This window comes from Leptodactylus fuscus, chromosome 1 (genome assembly GCF_031893055.1).
Source record: "Leptodactylus fuscus isolate aLepFus1 chromosome 1, aLepFus1.hap2, whole genome shotgun sequence".
Taxonomy (NCBI): domain Eukaryota; kingdom Metazoa; phylum Chordata; class Amphibia; order Anura; family Leptodactylidae; genus Leptodactylus; species Leptodactylus fuscus.
In genome coordinates, this window is record NC_134265.1 from 88,863,422 (window position 1) to 88,885,517 (window position 22,096).

A 22,096-nucleotide genomic window follows, 5' to 3' on the forward strand; every position below is an offset into this window, starting at 1 on the left:
GTAAGGTGGGACAGTACACATTTAATGGAAAAACATTGTAGAAATTGTAAGTTAACACTTGACACACAAAGCAAATTTCCATTCTTCCAAATAAAAATAAGCACTTGTATCCAAATGCCATAAAATGAAACTTTACAATATGTGCAACTATGAAGAACTAAAATCTTAATATAAAAATGCATCACAGGGCACTTTTGTGTGCACAGATATATTCTGAACAAATCTTTATTATTGTCTGGGCACAAATAGAGACGGAATAGGAAATGTAAATGCTGCTAACATGTAAAAATGGGCTGCAACTGAAGGATCCGAGAAGTTGCGCAGGGGGTCCCCAGTTGACATTTTGCACTAGGGCCCATGAGCTTTACGTTATGTCCATGAGCACAGATATTGCAGCTGGGGCTGTAGATCCTGCACACTTGTACATTGACAAAGCTGGCATCCCAGCTGTTCCCATAGATGCTCGATTGGTGATGAATTTGTTGATCAGACAGGTCAAGTTTTGCAATCTCGTATCACTACTGTTTGTCATATATGCCTTCAACTCCTAACAGCTCGGTCTGATCAGCCTAGATGACAGGCAATTCATTGAAATGACCATAGTCTAATGATGTTTCTTCTCTGAAAGTCTGTCACCTAGGCAAAATGTCTTTCAGTTTGTCATAGAGGCATGGCTAGAAGTCAATAATACTCTTACCAAAAGGTACACTACCCAAAAGAAGCCACTAAGAGCTCTTTTATAGGGCAGCAGGGGAAGCACTTTTGTGACAAAACCTAGTGTTTAATCACAACATGCCCGTAATAATGTATATATCTGCCAGATACATCACTGTATGCCCAGTTTTGTAGCAGTCTGACATTTCTATCTTTTATCAATGAGTGTATGTTGAAATATTAATATACAGAATATGTAATTTATACATAATGACAGTCACTGTAGTTTCCCTTTGGCTACTATAGAAAGATCTGTCATATTTTGATTTGACAGTGAAGAGACAGTCTCTTGATATATGTATCACAAATCATATTAATTGGGTTTCATAGATAGTTTATCCCAATGAATGTAAATATGACCAGGCTGTAACCAAAATCTGGGCAAAAAATTGTAAAATAATAAAAATTATAATATACTAATTATTAATAATAACATTCCTCATTTGAAGCAAAAGCTAAAACTTGGTACTATTAGAAAGGGTTCTCACAGCAGAGTAACCACTGTGGACTTACAGGTAGATAATCCACAGTAATGTACAGTAGCAGCAAAGTGAGTGGGATTTAACCAAATCAATCAATCAACTATAGCCCAAATCAACCTGCCCTGCTTGTCTTCAGCCTGCACCATGCATGGACCCCACAAGTCCGCAGATGTACACAAGGTAAATTCACACACTGTAGTAGAAACTGTTCCATTTATGAATGAAATTAGCAGAAATCCACATGCCACTTGCCACAAAAACAAACCTATTCAAATGAATGGAACTGAAGTTTAGTCACAGACGTTTCTGAAACAAAATCTGCCATGTGTGAACCCAAACTTATGGTTCTTTCCTTGCATAGTAGTATCAATTTAGATACTGTATGTCACTGTATTGCAAATTCTACATTGACTTCAACTTATGAAAAATATGTTTCTGTCTTTAGGAGCTACAAAGTACGTTTTAATAGCGTGTCTTCTTCTGCTGATGCTCGAAAGTCATCTGGGGATGAGACAGGCCCTGGAGACAATTTTGGAAGTGCCGGTCCCTTAGCTAATGTTAGGTGAGGTTTGGATATTTTGCTTCATATTGGGTAAGGTTTGAATATTTTGCTACATATACCATATATGATTTTACCTATATAATTTATCTTTACTTATGTGCTTTGACCTAAACCCTGAAGGGTGACTGACCCTGTCTAAAAACCTAATGTATAAGGCCAACCCTAAGCTCCGAAGAGGAGAAGTTTATTAAGACTGGTGTTCTGTATGCCAAGCTTAATTCATTCTAACGCTGGTGTAGATTTCCTATATAACTTGTGAGATTTATAGTAAATTTGTCAGGATGAGGCAACCCCACCTCGCTTTGGTACAAAAAAGAAAAAAAGTTTTCAGCTCACCCTTTCTGAAGACCTTATCGTCATGCCGGTGTGCACGGAAGCAGGTGGACTTGACTAGCTGAAAGCGTTCAAAGGCAACAAAGGAGAGAATCCAGCACCGTCCCGACATTGTATAAAATATAACTTTTATTATGCATCCATAAAATAATTTACATGGCAACCACAGGTAGTTGGAATAAATGCATATATATGTATATATATATATATATATATATATATATATATATATATATGTATGGACTTTACATGTCCCGAAACGCGTAGCTGCTATATATATATACTGTATATATATATACAGTATATATATATGCATGTAAATTATTTTATAGATTCATAATAAAAGTTATATTTTATACATTAGGACGGTGCTGGATTCTCTCCTTTGTTGCTTTTGAACACCTCGCTTTGGTCTCTGCCCTGTTTCGCCCACTTTAAAAATTGTCAAATAAGATGCAGAACCAACAATGAACCAATACAAATGGTGCAAAAAATGTCCATGCGCCAAAGAGGTGCCTCATTTACAACTATCTATGCGAGAAAACTGGGTTTCACAACCTCCCCCAATGTGTTAATGATAAAACAAAAATCTGATTTTGTTGTCAGGGTATTTGCTCAAAAATATCTTTGCCAAATAAATGTTACTTTGGTTTCTATTGCTGTTTTAAATCTCTCTATGGAAATTGTGAAAAATCCTAATAAATTTGGATTTATGTTTATAAATGTTTAACATCATCTAACATAGAAATTATCTTAACAAGAAGAGACAAAAGACTCATGAGCTTGCTCTTATATTGTATATATTGAGTTGGTCATATCTCTGAGAGTAATTCTCTTATATAAATTTTAATGAGGTTGAAATGTTTCGGTAGCCTGTGTTGAGTGACAGTGCCTCCAGCCACCAGCTGAATATGGGGCCCACTACCTTAACAATGATCATTAAAATCAATGAGCTGTCTAATTCTTCAGAGATCTTCTCAGCTGCTCTCCATCCAGCTAGTTGGTGGGAGATCTCTGCTAATTCCCTTACCGAGTATATTAGCAAAATATTTGTCTCTCTACATAAAGTATATTATAGGATAGACACTGGTAGCATACAGCTAAGATATGCTATCAATGTCCAATCACCAGAGGTCAATTTCTGTGACCCCTAACAATCCCGAGTGAAGTTAAACCAACTCTAGAAAAGCACTGTGATGTTTTGTCTTCTGTTGACTCTGCTCTACTTTCTTTAAAGGTCATCCCTTTATAGTCAGTAGAACTGACCAGAAGTGATGCAACTTTTTTTTAGACCACTTCTGTCCTTAGTTCTACCAATAGGCAGAGGTCACAATAGTCAGAACCCTGCATATTGGACATTAGTGCATAGCAATAGAATAAGCCAACAGTTTGTACCCTGGCACAAGGACTAGGATTAATACTTAGCTACAGGAGAGGAAATTGGTTTTCTTTATATGCTCTACTCTAGATATCCATATATGGTGTTTGCTACATAATTATAGTTTGTATTCTTACTCCTTTTTTTAACTCTAGATTCTCAGTCTTTGGACTTGGTTCAAGGGCTTACCCTCATTTCTGTGCCTTTGCCCGAGCTGTGGATACTCTGCTAGAAGAGATGGGAGGAGAACGGATCTTAAAAATGGGGGAAGGAGACGAGCTATGTGGACAAGAGGAATCATTCCGAACGTGGGCCAAAAAAGTATTTAAGGTAAAAAAAGAAATTGTTTTAGCTATTTTTTTTTTTTTTTTTTATAACAGCTGCTACTTTGATGGACCTCTGTAACCTCAAGTAAAATGTCAGTGGAGCTTCAGTTTTTTGCATCAATCAGTACAGGTCCTTAAGCTGACCATACAGTAGTGCAGATCTCTGGCAAATCTAGCTTACTTCAACACCATCTGCTTATAATCTTTTGCATATGATCACCAGAGACATCAAATTCTGCACAAATTTCACCATATTTAGTTGCATCTGCCAAAGGCCTGCAAATAAATATATTATGAGAATGACCAACTATAGGAGATAACATAAATGTAGTAGACCTGAGTTGGTCAGTGGAGGAAAGCTTAGTTGGTCTTTGTTGGTTTTCCATATCACCGCTCTCTCACATATTTGTTCCAATCAGAGGTGTAGAGTGCGGTCATATCTGGGGGACATTGTACAGAATTTACATTGGAACCTTATTTTATAACTCTGATCCCAAAGGAAGGCTATTTGTCTCCTACCTTTAGAAGTCGTCTCCAGCCCGCCGTTTGGTTAAAAACCTGTTTTTTGGCGGTATGCAAATGAGTTCTCTTGCAGCATTGAGGACAGGCCTCAGCGCTCAAACAGCACTGGGGGCCTCCGCAATGCTGCCAGAGAACTCTCTCCAGTGACGCCTCCATCTTCTTCAGCAACCGCCTCTTCAGTCGTCTGCTCCTGGCTGGGGTCACACTTTGACACCTGTGCAGTTGGCTCAGCCATTGGGCCGCAGGCAGAGTCGAGTGCACAGGCAGGTGGCCATTTTTTGGAGGCCGCTTATGCGCGCATGCGCAGTACGCTCTGTACTACATAGAACTACAGGAGTATACTGTGCATGCACATGCAAGTGGCCTCCAAAAAATGGCCACCGGCCTGATGGCAGAGCACAGGCGTCGAAGTGTGATCCCAGATGGAAGAAGACGAGTGAAGAGGTGGTTGCTGAAGAAGATGGAGACGTCACTGGAGAGAGTTCTCTCGCAGCATTGGAGATGCCCCCAGTGCTGTTTGAGCGCTGAGGCCTGCCCCCAGTGCTGTGCGTGAACTCATTTGCATACCGACAAAAAACGGGTTTTTAACTGAATGGCAGGCCGGAGATGACTTCTAAAGGTAGGACACAAATACCCTTTCCTAAGGCTATTCTGACATGTGAACAAGCAAAAAAGAGTTTTAAAGGTAGAATCCCTTTAACATGAGATAAAGGATTTAATTTAAAAAAAAAAAAAAAAATTACATTACAATAACCAGATATTTCTATCTTCTGGAAATCTTGTGTTCATCTAAGTGAGAATAAATCACTGTCTGTGGAATATAATATAAGGTAAGTTCACACAGAAGAATGTTGAGAGGAACTTTGGGCGATCTTGCATCCCAAATTTCCCCTAAAATCCGGCCTTGTGGAACCTATGATGGAAAACGGAAGAAAAGTTTCAGCTTTCCAATATGGCTTTGCATGACGATTCACCATGGCAAGATCGAGCAGGACACTTGAGTTTCCAGAAGACTGAAAAAAGACCTGCCCGCCACTGTCTTACACTGAAAACAATGGGAGGCAGGACTGAGGCACAGTTTAGTTTTTTTAGGTAGTATTCTTTGTTTTACTGGTTATCATTTGGTTTATAATAATAGTGTTCCTTTTATCTATGCTGTACACAGGCTGCCTGTGATGTCTTTTGTGTGGGGGATGATGTGAATATTGAAAAAGCAAACAATTCACTGATAAGTAATGACCGCAGCTGGAAGAGGAGCAAATACCGCATCAGCTTTGTGGCAGAGGCCCCAGAGCTCACACAAGGTAGAAGATCTCATTACTACTTTGGGTTAAATTCTGTTGGCATCATGGTTCATACTGGATTCAGTTAATATTCTCTACCCCAGGGGTCAGCAACTTTTGGCACTCCAGCTGCTGTGAAACTACGGCGGAGTCTAAGATCAGACCACAGCAGTCTCCATTGTGATCCGATCTTAGACTCTGCCTCCTCACAGACGAGCCTCCAGCAGAACCAGCGTTGATTGGCCGGATGCTGTACACTGGCCAATCAACACTGGTCAATTCATTCCTATGACAAAAAAGTCAGCTCCCTCATAACAGCAAGTTGCCAGCTCTCCTGACTAGCAAGGACGAGCCTGCTGCAGAACCAGCGTTGATTTGCCGCAGGCTCGTCTTTGCTAGCAGCTTGCGGTTACGAGGGAGCTTACTTTTTATCAGCGCAACTGCAAGCGCTGTGCAGTTAAAGCGCACGGACCCCATAGACTATAATGGGGTCCGTGCGCTTTAACTGCACAGCACTCCTCCTAAACACTCTCCTCCTGCTACTCATGGACTTGGTGACTCTCCTTTAGTCGAATAATGGTTTCCCCTGAAACGAGCATTTTTTCCATAGACTATAATGGGATTCGATATTCGATCGAGTAGTCAAATATTGAGACTCTACTCTAAACGAATCTCGAATATTTCACTGTTCGCTCATCTCTATTAATTTATTATTTCTTTCATAAATTAACCATTGAGTTTCATATCTCTCTTTAAGCAGATCCTACAGCTCATTTTACACTCACCATTTCAGTGAATATTTTAATATTTTCGTATATATTTAATATATTTATTAAATAATTAGGTATTAAAAATAATTACCTAATGAAAGAGCCCTTTCCATGTGGCATATTAGGACATTAAGTGTTGCATAGTAGAGACAACTACTGTATGGGGGATGGGGGTCAAAGCTGATGATGTTGGGAGTAAGGATTAGGCCTGTTAAATTTCAGTACCTGATCCTTTTCTTCTCCCTTGGGATAGGCCACCATCTGACATCTTACTCTAACCTCCACTATGGAAAACGTATACTGTAAATTTTTGGCAAAACCAAGCATGTATATGCATAGGAAAAACAGAAGGGCATTTAGCCAACAACTATAGAAGGTACATGGGCACCTCAAAAGTAGCTCCCTCTGTGGCAGACTTAAGTTGTCCATAATTTACAATCGTCTGAACCCCTTTAATAACCCAAAGTGTCAAGTATGCTATCTAGTATTTAGAATAATGTGGTTTTTATTTCTATTTAATATTTACATGCCAGCTATATTATATTTCTAATCCAATACTTATTTTTTACCAGCCCTTTACAGTATTCACAGAAAGAAGGTGTATGGCGCAAGGTTTTTAGTTCGACAGAATCTGCAGAGTGCAAAATCCGGGTATGATACATTGTAATTCTGCATTAACTCATGTCATGTCTGATTTCCATAACAAATATAGCCATTAGTATTAGTATACTACTGGATATGCAGATGTCTTTGCCTATACAGGTTATTGTTACAATTCCAGAAATTTAAAGGAACCCTAATAACAATTCCTAAATATAAAAGGACAAAATACCAATCCTAAAATTATAGTCTATAACTAGCAAAATAGATTGTTCATATATATTGTATATTAGCATTACTGTAACCGGTAAATGGTCGCCCTGCGACTAAACTCTTTATATTACTTAATCTTCTCCTTTCCTTGGATCTGTTTTGTATAGTTTTAAAGTTAAAATGAAAAATATATAGAGAAATGTTCTCTATATATCACTGCCCCCACTACTCCTGAGTGGCTGTTACAGGAACTTACCTGCTATGTCCTGTTTGCAGTAGGACATGTGGATTATTAATCCCTATCCCCTTAACTAAACCCCATCCCCACGCCATTCTCTGGCCAAAGATAGACCAGACCAACAACAGATTAGCACCTTTGTTCTATGTAGGATTTCTTTAAGACGGTTTTTGTTAGGCTTAGCCTGGTAAATAGTGAGGAAAGCTATATTTCTTATTTAAATTTTAGCTTTCTTTTTTGCATTTACTGTTTCTTTAAAGTCATAGCCTAATATTTACAAAAGGACTTTTCTTTTTATAGTCGATCTACTATTTTCCTTCGACTTCACACAAATGGACACCAAGAGCTGAGGTACAAACCAGGAGACCACTTAGGAATATTTCCTGGCAACCATGATGAGCTTGTCAATGCCCTGATTGAGAGATTGGAAGATGCCCCTCCAGTAAATCAGCTTGTCAGAGTAGAAATTTTGGAGGAAAGAAACACAGCCCTTGGTAAGACAATCATCATTTCCATGCCATTTCCATATATTTTGCAAGCCATTTTTGAGATTTTACTCCTTCTACTTACTCCTATTAATATGTACAATAGAATGGAAGTGTCTGGAACTGCATTCAATAATAACTGCCCAAAGACTCATTATATTAAAGTTAAAAAAAAAACAAAAAAAAAACATTATGCACTTCCAACAAAGGACTATTTTGAATTACTTCTCATAGCTTCCCATTGTTTTCTCACAATAGACACTTTTTTCCCTATATATAGGATCTGGGACCCACAGCAATCATGAGAATGGGGACCCAAAAGTTCACTTACTGCTCCATGTGCATGGACGCCCCATAGATGTGAACAAAGTGGTGGCCATGCATGCACACTACCACTCCAGTACATGAAGAACTTAAGGGAAGTTGCAGGCCTCCATTTGCTTGATCACTAGGATCCCAACTGACGGACCCCCCAGTAGTCAGACACTATGGAGGATAGGAGACAAACAGGACGCCCCTTTATAGCACCATGGTGTTCATCTCTTTGACTTGTTAATAATCTATTTATTGAATCTTTATTGGTTTACATAAATGAAGAAAATGCAACACACAAAATGTACACACAAGCTTTATAAAAGGTTGTGCTATAATCCTTACAGGCGTGATCAGTAACTGGACAGAAGAGGAGAGGATTCCCCCATGCACCATATTCCAAGCCCTTAAATATTTCCTGGATATCACAACACCACCCACCCCACTCCTTATGCAGCAGATTGCATGTCTTGCTACCAATGAGAAGGAGAAGCAACGCCTGGAGATTTTGAGCAAGGTGACATTATATGCCGTTAATAAAATGTAAAGTACATTAATAACACAGCTAAATACAGTGTATTACCATGAGCCGGTGATAAAAAATAGCCATATAATGACAAAATTGAAATGTACATGCAGACTTCTATCCCTTCTATCTTGCTGCCCAGACTGTTATTCCAATCAACTTACTCAGAATTTTCTAGTTACACCCCTGGCATGAGTACTGTATAAACCACTCACAAAGGAACTCTACTTTAAGGAAAACTGAAGACTCGCTTTACCAATGTCTAAGGCTGGGATCACATCTGAGTCTGAGTCTCTGAAATCTGCTGGACAAAAAAGTACTGCAAGTCCAACTTTTTTGTGTAGCAATTTGAGAACGGACACCGATGGCTCCCTCTGACAGACCAGGACAATGAACACTGATGTGAACATAGCATATGGAGGTTGCTTTCTCAGTTGTCTTCCAAATTCTCATAGATTTCAGTGCAGTGGGCTGTAGACATTCATAGCCACATCTCTTATATGTGGCTACAACATAAATCAGGAGGGGTCTATGTCTCAGAGGAGAAATGGGGGCCTTTCAAATTTTGGGCCAAATCCAGCCGTGTCCAGCTCTCCTGCCAAATTATTATTGCTGAAAATACCTGTGCCTAGTCAGCTGCACTAGGACCAGGACTACAACTAGACTTTCAATTACTCACTCCAAAAAAAATTGCCGTGAAATTACAGAAATTATTCTAATTATAATACTAGACGCAAAGATTGTTTTGTACTGGTTTTATACGTTAACAACTTTCTTGACCATCAAGGGCTTACAAGAGTATGAGCAGTGGAAGTGGTACAAGAACCCCACCATTGTCGAGGTGCTAGAGGAGTTCCCCTCAGTTCAGATGCCATCATCTCTCCTGCTCACACAACTACCACTGCTGCAACCCCGATACTATTCCATCAGCTCATCTCCTGACATGTATCCTGATGAGGTTCACCTCACTGTTGCAGTTGTGTCTTATCGTACAAGAGGTAATCTTTCCCGATGATACATTATACATGTTTTTCAATGAATTTTGAGTCACTTTTATTACATGACAACTTACAGTGTATAAGGCTTATGGAAATAGTTCACTACATACTGTAGATTTCTAGGAAAACATAGATGTCACATTAAAGAGGGTATCCATGTAATTGTCATATAAGGTGAGATGACATGGGCTAATTTAGGTGCATTCAAAATAACTGCCTAATAGAGATATGGTAAAATAACAAAAGTTTACGCTCTCCCCACATGTCCCTGCTGACTTAGTCTGTAGGTCTGTACTAAGCTCCATTATCTGATATCTCCCAAATGGAAAATCTCTGAGATTTTTTCAATAGTCAGAGCAGTGACTGGCCGAACAGACATCTCAGAACATTTCCTATGGTGTCGGGACACACCAGGGAATGGCGCTCAGAGCAGATTTGAGCAGCCTGTGGACCAAGCAGCAGAAGTAATGCCCCTATTAGGTACTTCTACTTTTATTCTTCTGAGGAAGGGAAACTCCTTTATACCCCTTTCTTCAGAAAGAGGTTTTCTATTAGATCAGTTTTTACAAAAAAGGATCAGAGTGGTTTTAAAAACACAAAAGAAGTTGTACTTTCTTCTGAGAACCTATGGGTTCTTGCTGGTCTCTTCTTCATAAGTTGGTCACTGAGACCAATTATTGGGCATTTCATGTAAGGGTAAGTTCACACGTGAGTTTTTTGGACCAGATTCTGACGTGGATTCCGCGTCAAAATCCAACTTAAAAAACCCTGTGTGAACCCGGCCTCAAAATGGGAAATGGAACTAAAGACAAGCAAGGCCTTGGTAAGTTTTGGAACAGGAGCGGTGGGGGATTTGTGAGGTATATCTTCTTTTATTTCATCTTTTTATATGACTATTTTATAACACTTCATACAACAGAAAATACAGATTTTTCTCTTTCTATACTCTCAGAATGTGGTATTCACACAGAATTCTCATTTTATTTTGCAATAAGAAAAATGTTTGAGCTTTGTTGAAACATACAAGTATATATGTAAATGCATTACTTTTTATGTTGTCTTTTTGTTTGGGTATTTTAGATGGTGATGGCCCTATACATCATGGTGTCTGCTCTTCATGGCTTAATAGAATACCGCCAGATGAAGTGGTACCTTGTTTTGTAAGAGGGTTAGTTGCAAAATACTGTCGATAAGATATTTATTCATTACCGTTCTGGAATGTTCCACGACTCTATATACATACTGTACTTCCATGGATAAAACTGCCAGAGTAGCAGGGATGGCAGCAACAATTAAGGAAACCCAATTTCACTCAGACATAGTGTAGAATGAGTTAGTGGATAATGGAAGGAAAACTGAATTAGTCCCCATTCTAGGTCTTACTATAGAACCACATCGTTGCCCCTTAGTTATCCCTTCTCTGCTGCATTTCTTTTGTAATATTCCTGTGCTGTGATATCACTTTCTAATACCTGGGATATGAAACCATTCATGTATTGCAGTATACCTGCATGTAACATCATTACACAGTGTACACAATGATCTTTCTTGTGTGCATTATCTCTGTACTGTACTGTGGCATCACTGTGCATATTATGCTTGTGCAGTAACCTCTTTGTGTGCATTATACCACTATAAAGACATATTTGCAAGGACTATCCCTGTACTGTGACGTCATTGTGTATCTTACCGCTGTACTGTGACATCATTGCGTATATTATCCCTGTACTGTGGTATTACTGTCTACTATCCTTGTGTTGTAACTTCACTATTATGACATCATTGCCTGAATTATCCCTGCAGTGTGTATAGCACTGTGCACATTTGCACTTGTTTTTTCATAAATATCTAGTCCACATATTAGGAAGTTATAGGGTTGTAGTAAGCTTTCATCATATCACCTAATCCTAAATAGTTGTTAAGTGCCTGATTGGTAGGGTCTGGCCGCTGGTACCCCCACAGTTATGAGAATGGGGTTTCTGCATGCTTTGTGTGGCTCACAGTTGCACAGGTGAATCCTGCAGCAGGCCTCAGAGCCAGGTGGGTCCCAGCTCACACTGGCGTGGCACAGAATATTCATTGTAAAGTATTTTAACCAGGCTATTATGCATCAGTGGATCATAATAATAATTTATTATAATAATTTTATTTGCATAGCACCAACATATATCACAGCACTTTACAAATCAGAAGGTAAATGTATCATCTCAATCACAAACAATAACTGGTAATCCTGCAGAATCTTGCATGTAGCTGTATAGTAGGCCCCCAGATTTACTGGTGGGCCTTATTAATTCACTTCTTTACAATTTTGTTGTATCTTCATGTACTTTTCTATAATGATAAGGCAAATTATCAAATATTAGATGTGTTCAGTATTCATTTCTTATCATTAGAGCGGCCAGTTTCCATATGCCACAAGATCCACATGTGCCCTGCATCCTGATTGGCCCTGGGACTGGCATTGCACCCTTTAGGAGCTTCTGGCAACAGCGCCTCTATGATATGCAGCATAAAGGTGAGATTTGGATTAGACAAACGTACAAGTATGTGGAATCCTCACGTATATATTCACACTCCATATAATGGTTTACTATTTGTATATTTATGGCCCTTTATTCATAATCAGGGATACATCACAATACAGCAGCCCCAGATATAAGCAATCATCTCAGCTGCCTGCAGAATTTAGTGTGAATACTTGTGAAGGTACGTACACTGACCTTTACAAGTAGCAGTGCCGATCTCTGCTGCCAAAGCCGTATTGTCATTTCAATGGAGTCCTCAGACTTTCGCTATCTGCTATCATGATACTGGAGTGAAGAGAGAAAATCCTCCTGCTGGCTGTGGGCCCCTTACCCCTTAGATGATAACCCCTATAAAGAGGTATTCCTTGTTCTTGTTATTGATGACCTATTCTCAGTATGGGGCACCAATAAGAGATGAGTGGTGGGATCTAATAGCAGTAAGGGTGGTCATACTCCCACTGATTGCTTAATGAGGAAATCAATAACAAAGAATTGGAATACCCCTTAAAGAGGTTTCCATCATCAAGGGTTTGAATGTCAGAACTCTCACAGTCCAGCCATTTCCCAGACAAATAAGCTCCCAGCATATCTGGGGTACTGCAGCTGTGTCCCATTCAAGCCTATGGGAGACCGCTGCAAAACCCATATCCCTCGCTTTCAAGAATATGATATAAGGATAGGAGGCGAGGGCCTGATTCAGAGTTTGCACGCAGGCCAATAGGACTGTAAATACACAAATGGAAATTAGTGCAGTTAATTTCAGAACATAATATGTTAATTAGGCTCTTTACAGTCTGCTCCAGTCCAGCATCACCTACCTGACCGTAGATAGCCTAATTAGTATATTGGGTGCTGAACCCTTGCTCAGGAAGAGAGGGGGCTAGAGAATATAAATTCCAACTCTTCCAGAACCAGTGCAGGGCTATTAAAGAATTCAAAAAGCTGGAGTTGGTGGAGGTGCTGACAGGTCTTCTACAAGCTGAAAAGGATTGATTTATGTATTTTTAGGACTGAAACCTTGTCCAATGATCCTTGTGTTTGGATGTCGGGAGTCAAAGATTGATCATATCTACAAAGAGGAGGCAATGCTTGCAAAGAATAAAGGAGTGTTTAAAGAACTGTTCACAGCATATTCCCGGGAGCCGAATAAACTAAAGGTAGTTAAATGTGAGATTTTCTATATTTTAGAAATTCTATAGTTCCTTTAGGTGTATCTAGATATGTAATAACCAAAGTGTTCAGGGCAGGTAGGCCAAATAAAAATTCCTACAGACTATTTATTGGGTTCTGAGCACTAACTTTATATTAATTTAGAATACATTTTAACAGAAATTTCCCACTGACATATCTGTATTTAATATTTGCATAAACATCTTATTATAGAGAGATGAGTGGCACTACAGAGGCACTGCTCATCTCTTCCTGCAGCAGTTTGTCATAGATTGCTGTTACAGGAAATTCCTTTTCCTGTGCCAACTACTGATTATCTGACATGAAACACTGCCTCTCTTAAAAAAAAAAAAAAAAAAAAGTGGTTCTGCAGCAGCTGCGGTAGATACTATACAGTATTCTGTCCCGGCTACTGCAAAAGAACGTTATGCCCATCTTAGATGCTGCAGGTCTTCCATGTATGAGAACGTTTCATATCAATGAGTTTAGGAAACAAAATCTTTCCCTCACTAGTCAAATAGAGGATCTGAAGCAGTGCACTGTATACACTATAGGACATCATATCAGAAAAAGATGGCAAAATAATCTAAAAATTACATTATAGGCAGCTCATTTGTCCAGAACAGTGGCAGTACAGATCTCTGATCGGTTGCCCCTTTTTCTAAGTGTTTTTTTTTATTTGGTCTCAGCATATTTGCTAGTTTAAGTATAGGGAACATTGTACCCTCTTAGGGCCCGTTCACACGGAGTAAACGCGCGTGTATTTTGGCAAAATACACATTTAAAGATACACGTGTAAAAAGAAGACTCCCATTGACTTCAATTACATTTTTTTACACGTGTAAAAAAACACATCAAAATACATGTCAAAATACATGTGTAAAATGTCATTGAAGTCAATGGGAGTCTTATTTTTACACGTGTATTTTTTACACATGTATTTTGCCAAAATACATCCACATTTACACCGTGTGAACAGGCTTACTGTAAATTTTGCAAAAAATATTAGAAGCATGGTTGACAACCTGAATTTTTCGTTCAGATGCCATTGGTTACATGACTGATCACCTATATGGTTATGTCACTGATCAGTACCTGCTTGCATTCTGTTTTCTATGGCAAATCAGAAAAATACAGAAGCCCAATTTGTGCTCCACAATGCTCCCCAGGCAAAATGGGTGGTGTACATGGTGGGTGGTAAAGTGGGTGATGTATGCAATGTAGTGGCCTTTTGTTAGGGTTGCTATGCAGATACAGTCCTTAGGGCAGTTCTGGGTAGCTGGCTGCTCTAAATAACTTTTATTAGGGACCTAGGGAGGTGCAGAAGGCCTCCAGATGCACCAACACCATGTGGACCTGGTTTGCCCAAAACAAATCCCAAAAGTTTCAGTTTTGTTGGAATCCTAAACTTTGGAAAAATTTGGGTCGAATCCAGTTCTTTATGGATTGGGTTGCCCCTCTCATCATTTTTTCGGTTGGTCTAATCTTTTGTAAAAACAGCTATCACAATAAGATGAAATGTACAAGATTAGTTCTACAAGCCGCATATGCTGACAATGTAGCTCATCGCTAATAAAAGCATGGCATAGAATTAGAAAGTATACTCAAGCATGAAGGAAAACAACAAACTATAGCTGTCAACAATTGTTTTCTGCTTTATTTAAGAAATATGTGCAAGACGTATTACGTGAACAGCTTTCTGAGGTGACCCTCAAAGCCCTGAAGGAACAGGGAGGACACATATATGTATGTGGTGACGTCACTATGGCTGGAGACGTTCTTAAAAGTATTCAGCAGATTGTAAAACAACGTGGGAACATGAGCACTGAAGAAGCGGGGGCCTTCATCAGTAAACTGAGGGTGAGTCATCCAATATGTCTGCACACAGCTCCACTTTAGTGTCAATGAATATTCCTCACAATACTCTTTACTGAAACTCAGTTCTTGAAGCTGTTATGTTGGAAGCAGGTAAAATGGAAAAGTTTAAAGGGGTTGTCCCATTAAGTATAGGACAGAGAATAAGTGACAGATCGCTGAAGGTTCAATTACCAGGTCCCCCAATAATCAGGATGACAGGAGGCCGAAAGTCCTCTAGAGCCAGTGTGCTTACATTACTGGCACTCCATTCACTTCTAAGGAGCTGCCAGGACTGTAATCTCCGGCAGCGCCCACAACCCCATATAAATGAATAGAGCAGCAGTTGCACAAGTGCACTGTTGCTCCATTCAGAAGGAGGCCTTAGGGGATTTTCAGTCCTCCATTTTTCTGATTATTGGGGTACCTAACGATTGGACACTTATCCCCTGTCCTATGGATGTGTCTATAATGGGACAACTCTTTTAATTATTAAAGTAACAAAAGTCAAATTGTGTTGGCTAAAGAAACTGCTACAAAACAGCAGGCCTGGTGGGGTACTGCTAGTCTGCAGTGGTTAATGCCTACTAAAAATGGTCCATGGACTAATAATTGATGAGCTGATAACAAGGTCATGAGCGCCTAAGCGTTTATTGATGCAGGTTGGTAGCACAGGTAAGCCCATCTTGGTGCCAGATATCAAGGCACAACTTCAAAGGTTTTATCAAATCCATGTCTTTACAAGTCAGAGCTGTTTTGGTGGCATAAGGTGGATCTACACAGAATTAGGATAGTTGATTTAACCCTTTCCCAATATCTTCCTTAATGGTACAGCAGATGTTGGGACATTAAACATTATCTCTTGCTCAGCAGCTGTTTTACACAACAGAGACCCGGCACCAGTGCAGGCCAATGACTTTCTGCCTGTGGGCATTAACCCCTTAGATGACTCAGATTGCTGTCCCCGGGACATGGGCAGTGAACAGTTTTCTGTAGAAGGTCTTTCCTATGATTCTATTACAGACTGCTATAGAAAGCCTGAAATAAAAGTCAATGGATTTTTCAATATAATACACTAACACATTGGTATTGCAGTATATTGTATTGGTGATCAGATTCCTAGGATTCATGCCCCCTAGGGGGTTTCAAAATAAAAGTATAAAGAAAAATATATTTTAAAAAAATCAAATCCCTCCCTTTCCCTTTTTTCCAGCTTCCCAGTACATCATATGGAATATTAACTAGTACTATATTTTGAGCTTGTGTTTATTTTTGAAGACACATATTCTGTATGTTATATTGCAGATGAATCAGACATACAGGAGATAAGACAACATGAGTGTGTAACGCATGAGATAAGAAAAACAGTGATTTTATTGTCATTTATTTTCAGGATGACAACAGATATCATGAAGACATCTTTGGTGTGACACTACGGACATATGAGGTGACAAATCGTCTCAGATCTGAATCAATAGCATTTATTGAAGAAAGCAAAAAGGACTCAGATGAGTGAGTAGCAATCTAGGTTTGTAGAAACTTGTGACATTTTTCAATTTGTTTAGAATACTAGATTGTATTCAATTGTAATCTGTCTGGAGTAGGTTTGTCTCACAAGTCTGTGATATGTTAGCTATGGTTTATTCCTCCTAGAAGCTTATGAATAAATTGACATCTGGGTGTTACCATTATGAGATGTGCACTTACACAGTCTGGCATTGTTCAGTCAGTGCTGACAGTATCCTTTGACAAAAGGAATAAGAATCTTGTCAATTTATTAATAAGAACTCAGAAGGGAACATAATGCATAATGCAGAGTAATGAGAAAAAATGCTCCAGAGTTGTTATTTACTAAAACAGATATGTAATGGGGGCTGGTGGACCTTAACATTGCATTTTGTAAAAATAAATAAATAAATAAATGACTAAATAAATAAATAATAATAATAATAAATAATTGTTATTTCAGAAATATTATTTCATAAAATAAATTATAATGAAAAGAATACATAGGCTAAGAATCAACTTTGCGGAAATGGAACAGAAAAATTGCTGCATTTTACAGTACCAGAATAGTGAATGAGATTCTGGCTAATTCCATCCACACATTGCGGAGAAAAAAACGCTGCAGAAAAGTTGCGGTTTCAAAAAATCCAGCATGTCAATCTTACCTGTGGAAACACTTATGTTTTTTCTATAGTTTTAATAAGGGAAGAAAAACTCCAGAGAAAAAAGTGGCAAAAACACAATGGTGGAAAAATACACAATGCATTTCTGCTGCGTTTTTTAGCTGAATCTGCAACGTAGAGCTCTAGCCTTAGGCTGAGGCCCCACATTGCGGAAACACAGCTTTTTTTGAGCCAAAGCCAGGAGTCGATTGAGCAGAAGGTAGAATTATAATAAGTTTCCTATATATTTCCCATTCCCTTTTGTATCCATTCTTGGATTTGGCTCAAAAACGCACCAAAATCTGCCAATAAAAAAAGCTGCGTTTCCACAATGTGGGGCCTCAGCCTTAAAGAGATAGTGTCAGCAGAAAATGGCCTATTATATATCTATAGAGAGAGGCAGAGAGAAGGATATCCATATAGATGGTTGCCCTTTCAGCTGAATACATATGAATGAGTGGCATGCGTCATACCGCCATACAAAAAACTCCTTTAAGTCTATTGAGCTACATCTTAAGACACTTTGCCTTTCATGTGCTCTATATTGTATCATATTTACATGAAATAGTGTAAAGAGAAAATGCCTCAAACACATATATTGATCTTTTGAAGCATATATGTAAATGTTTTTCAGATATATATGCACATATGTGATCATAAAAATATAATATGACTTTTTGTTTTTCTTTTAGGGTTTTCTGCTCATAACTGGAATATTTCATTCTACACTGATGGCAAACTGGTCATGAGGCCCACCACACCCCATGCACATGGCATACCACACCTGCATGTACACTGTTTGTGGAGACATACATAAACTGTGTGTACTGCATGTATGACAACAGCCGACGACTCCGCACCCTTATGGCAATGTGGAGATTTACATATACTAACTCGCTTTCTCTTTCTCATAAAAAGCCTCCCTTACAAGACGGATTTTGTAACTTCAGAGGCATTTTTTTTTAATTGGGACTATCAGCACTGATCTGCCTGCCATACTGTGCTGTGCGTGTCCTTTGCTCATAAACATATATTAATATATGTAATGTAAGAGACATATATAAGATATCTCTTCCATTGTAACGATGGGATTCCAGTTGTTTTCAATATAAACTCACTAAGATAATTTTGCTTGAGATTCCGCTGCTGCATCTTGAAACAAGATATTAAATGCAAGAAAAAGAAAAAAAAACACCACTCTCTGGTGCATGAATCGTGTCCTTGTCCTCAGGCCTTGCTTTGTGTTTATTGAACTGACATATGTCCAAGTAGTAAAAGAGATCTAAAGATTACAACATTTATGTCATCTTTTATGCAAATAGCTTCAATTGTTCAATCTGCAACTCTGTATTTCCTTAGTTACTTAAGGCTTATGGACGCTTTGGATACCATTTTACATCTAGAATCAAGCTACGTAAAGAGTTGAGCACTTTTGTAAATACATTGCATTATTTAGCAGAGCAGCATTAACAATTCTACAGCTTCAGAGCTGAAATCTCCCAATATTCTTTGACAGCTGAATGTCCGCACAGAGCTTCTATGAAAGCTTGAATTATAGGAATCTTTGTCTCTACACTAGGCACTGTGCACTAACTTCATTGAAGAAAAATCTGCCCAACTTCATTGTAGGATCTCAGCTAAGTTGTCTGATGTTGTCAGCTGTTTCCACCAATAACCAGCAGAATTGTGAATGCAGCTCTATAACTCAGGATTAGTATTTAACGTAATGTATATACAAATTAACTCAACTTCTTATTTAGGATCAGTCTGTGTAGTATGACCATGTTCACACACAGTGAATTTTCTGCTGAAAAATAGGTCGCAAAACCCTAAATGCACTATACTGCAGATTTTGATCATGGAGTTCACGCTCTGTAACAGTAAGTGTGAAATAATCTCCATGATCAGATACCTTTTCCCAAAACCTTTTCTGCAGAGCATGCTGTAGAAAGATTTTACAAATGTTTTCCTTACCATTTTTTAGAAATCCCATTCATTTGCATTGAATGCGTAAAAAAATTCAGCAGCAAATTTGCCAATGTGAACCGAGAGTCCTTAGACTTGCTATTCAAGGGAATGTCAAATGTGTTTCAATATCATAGACACTAGCTTTCTAACCCTCGGTGGCACAGCCACAAATGTCAAAGCGTACAGATTATATATGAGCTTGCTGGAGGACTTTCATGCTGTAGTCTAAAGTCTTCTCATTTTTGTCATCCATATATTGTGATGTAGCAAATGTTATAGTGGTGCTTCACATATAGCTATTAAATGACCACTAGCAACAGTATGTACTTTACATCCTAATACATGCAAATATTACTTGTCCTGATAAAATATCAGAATTTAACAAATAATATTTCATTTTCGTTATTATAATGTCAAAGGGTTCCTGCTCTTTTATTTTCTTCCCATTTCCACCAATTGGACAAGTTTTGTTTCATCTCCATAAAATTCCTTCAATACATTCAGAAATGTCAGCCAGCATTCACGCATTAGATAATACACTGGTCTGTCATATGAGAGAATGGAAATGCAAATGCGAGCATTTTAGCAATTGTAGTATTTCCGCTGCGGATATTTTTCTACGTGTGGATGGGATTACCCAGAATCCCATCCACTTTGCTGGTACTGTAAAAACGCTGCATTTTACAGCATTGGTCAGACTGGTGGTATGATCCTCTTCATTGAATCCTTTTTACCGACAGAAATATTAATGCTACTTCTACAATAATAAAATGAATGTGGAGGTTGGCCCATGAACTCATTATTTGCCAGAAAAGATACTATAGCTGGTTCGGCAGATTAAGTTTACTTGCATGATAATTAGAATCAGGATTAAAGGGGGTATCCAACTTAAAATTGATGGCCTGGGTTCTCAATGCTAAAAAATATGGATGAACGATACCAAGGAAGGCAGTAGAAAGCCAGACCAGGAGTGGCCATACCAAGTTACCACAGATCAGATCTCTTTCACTTCAATGGGTGCTAAGCTGCAGTAACTCAGTTCCGCCACTACACAGATAATGGAGCTGTCTACTTCCTGTTCAATATAAATGCCAGGTTTCCATTCCCCAATACTCTGATATTGATGACCTATCTTTATCAATATGTATAGTTTTCTGGCCATGCAGTCAAGACTATCACTTCTGATCTGTGATCTTCAGTCATATCTATTGTTAGTGGTTATTTACTATATGAGTTACATGCTAAGGAGAAACCATCTTTCTTCATCCTTTCAATATGTTTCTTATCCCATGGTATCTTAGTTAATGCATAATATCATGAAATTGTTGGAAACAGTGTGTATGGAAAAAAAATGGCTTTGATGTATACAGCATGTTGTAAACCTGCATAGTAAATGTAATTATGACCAAGATGTTACTCAATCGCTGAAAATGTAATTTTTTTCCAAAACATAAACATGTATGGAAATAATATGTACAATGTATAGCATCAAAGAGATATTGATGGTGAAAACAGATCTGTCAGAGCTTGCATGATATCAAATTTTATGGTCAAACACAAGATTAATGATGAAACACTAAACTAAAACCAGATATAATATGTGGAAACACCCATATCAAGTGATATTTACGCTGCACTCTCTGTAGAATACTTACTGGCCAAATTCCTACTTTTCACCCTCATTACAGGTGGAAATCTTCACAGAATTTTTCACAGGTTCCATAAAAGGGTAGCTGGATTGTAATATGCAGAAGATACGTTTAGTAGTCGATCATATAAGAAGGACCTTTCACCACCTCTACTAACTCCATCTCTTTGCATCCTTTACTAGTTGCTGCTCCACTGTGTCTAGAGTAGGTAGAATTTTTTTCTCCATCCCACACCATTCCTGAGCAACCATTGCTGCTAGTTTCAGCCCAATCAGACTCTTTGATGTCAGGTGAGCGGTCCATGTCTTTCTGTTCCAGCTCAGGACCACCTACATGACAGTACAGAGCATAATTGTGCTGAAACTAGCAGAAATGATCACTAGGGAATGGTGGGGGCTTAAAAAAATCCAACAGTGCCAGAATTAGAGGAGCGCCACCTTTTGAAGGATGCAGCGGTGTTACTGGAGGAGGAAAAGGTCCTATTTAACTCTTCCCTACATTTTGTGTGACATTAAGAACATCTTTCAGTTAAAATCTTCATCCGTTGAACAACTTTGTAATATACTGCTTTTCAGGGGCTGTCTTTCAAAACAGACAACAGTTTATCATGACTTGGCTACCTGTCATGAGGCCTAACAGATTACTCTTTTGGTTTTTGGGTCTGTGGTCCTACACTAAAATACACATTAGGTGGATGAGCTAGTGGAAGTCAGAATGCCATATTTAACTCAAGTGGTTGAGTCCACAAGTGAAATCAGTATATGATAAAGCACAGATAGGCTAAGGCCTAATGCAGCTTTTTTGTTGCAGATCTTATATGTAAATATATAGGAAGTACTTATACTTTTACCTTTTGCTCATTTTACCCATGGCTTTGGCTCAAAAAAACACAACAAAATCTGCAACAAAAAAAAGCTGTGTTTCTGCCTCAGCCTTAGGGAGCCTTCACACGGAGTTTACGCTCGCTCATTCTGAACGTAAAACTCGTTCAGAGTGAGTGGCGTAGAAAACAGATCC

The 22,096-nt window shown here is 38.6% G+C and overlaps 1 protein-coding gene across 2 annotated transcripts in view; it reads left to right on the forward strand.

Moving 5' to 3' along the window:
* Positions 1 to 18,906, forward strand: part of NOS1 (nitric oxide synthase 1) — a 68,903-nt gene extending 49,997 nt beyond the window's left edge. Inside the window, exons 16-28 of one of the 2 annotated variants that reach the window (XM_075273188.1) lie at positions 1,642 to 1,758; positions 3,625 to 3,799; positions 5,483 to 5,621; positions 6,943 to 7,021; positions 7,722 to 7,915; positions 8,566 to 8,735; positions 9,532 to 9,742; positions 10,823 to 10,910; positions 12,139 to 12,260; positions 13,279 to 13,427; positions 15,106 to 15,300; positions 16,688 to 16,822; positions 18,155 to 18,906. In XM_075273188.1, coding sequence (XP_075129289.1) covers positions 1,642 to 1,758; positions 3,625 to 3,799; positions 5,483 to 5,621; positions 6,943 to 7,021; positions 7,722 to 7,915; positions 8,566 to 8,735; positions 9,532 to 9,742; positions 10,823 to 10,910; positions 12,139 to 12,260; positions 13,279 to 13,427; positions 15,106 to 15,300; positions 16,688 to 16,810 — 1,762 coding nt within the window. In that variant the 3' untranslated portion in view covers positions 16,811 to 16,822; positions 18,155 to 18,906. The remainder of the gene's footprint in view (positions 1 to 1,641; positions 1,759 to 3,624; positions 3,800 to 5,482; positions 5,622 to 6,942; positions 7,022 to 7,721; positions 7,916 to 8,565; positions 8,736 to 9,531; positions 9,743 to 10,822; positions 10,911 to 12,138; positions 12,261 to 13,278; positions 13,428 to 15,105; positions 15,301 to 16,687; positions 16,823 to 18,154) is intronic. The other variant, XM_075273180.1, reaches the window with a different exon arrangement.
* Positions 18,907 to 22,096: the final 3,190 nt, after the last annotated feature.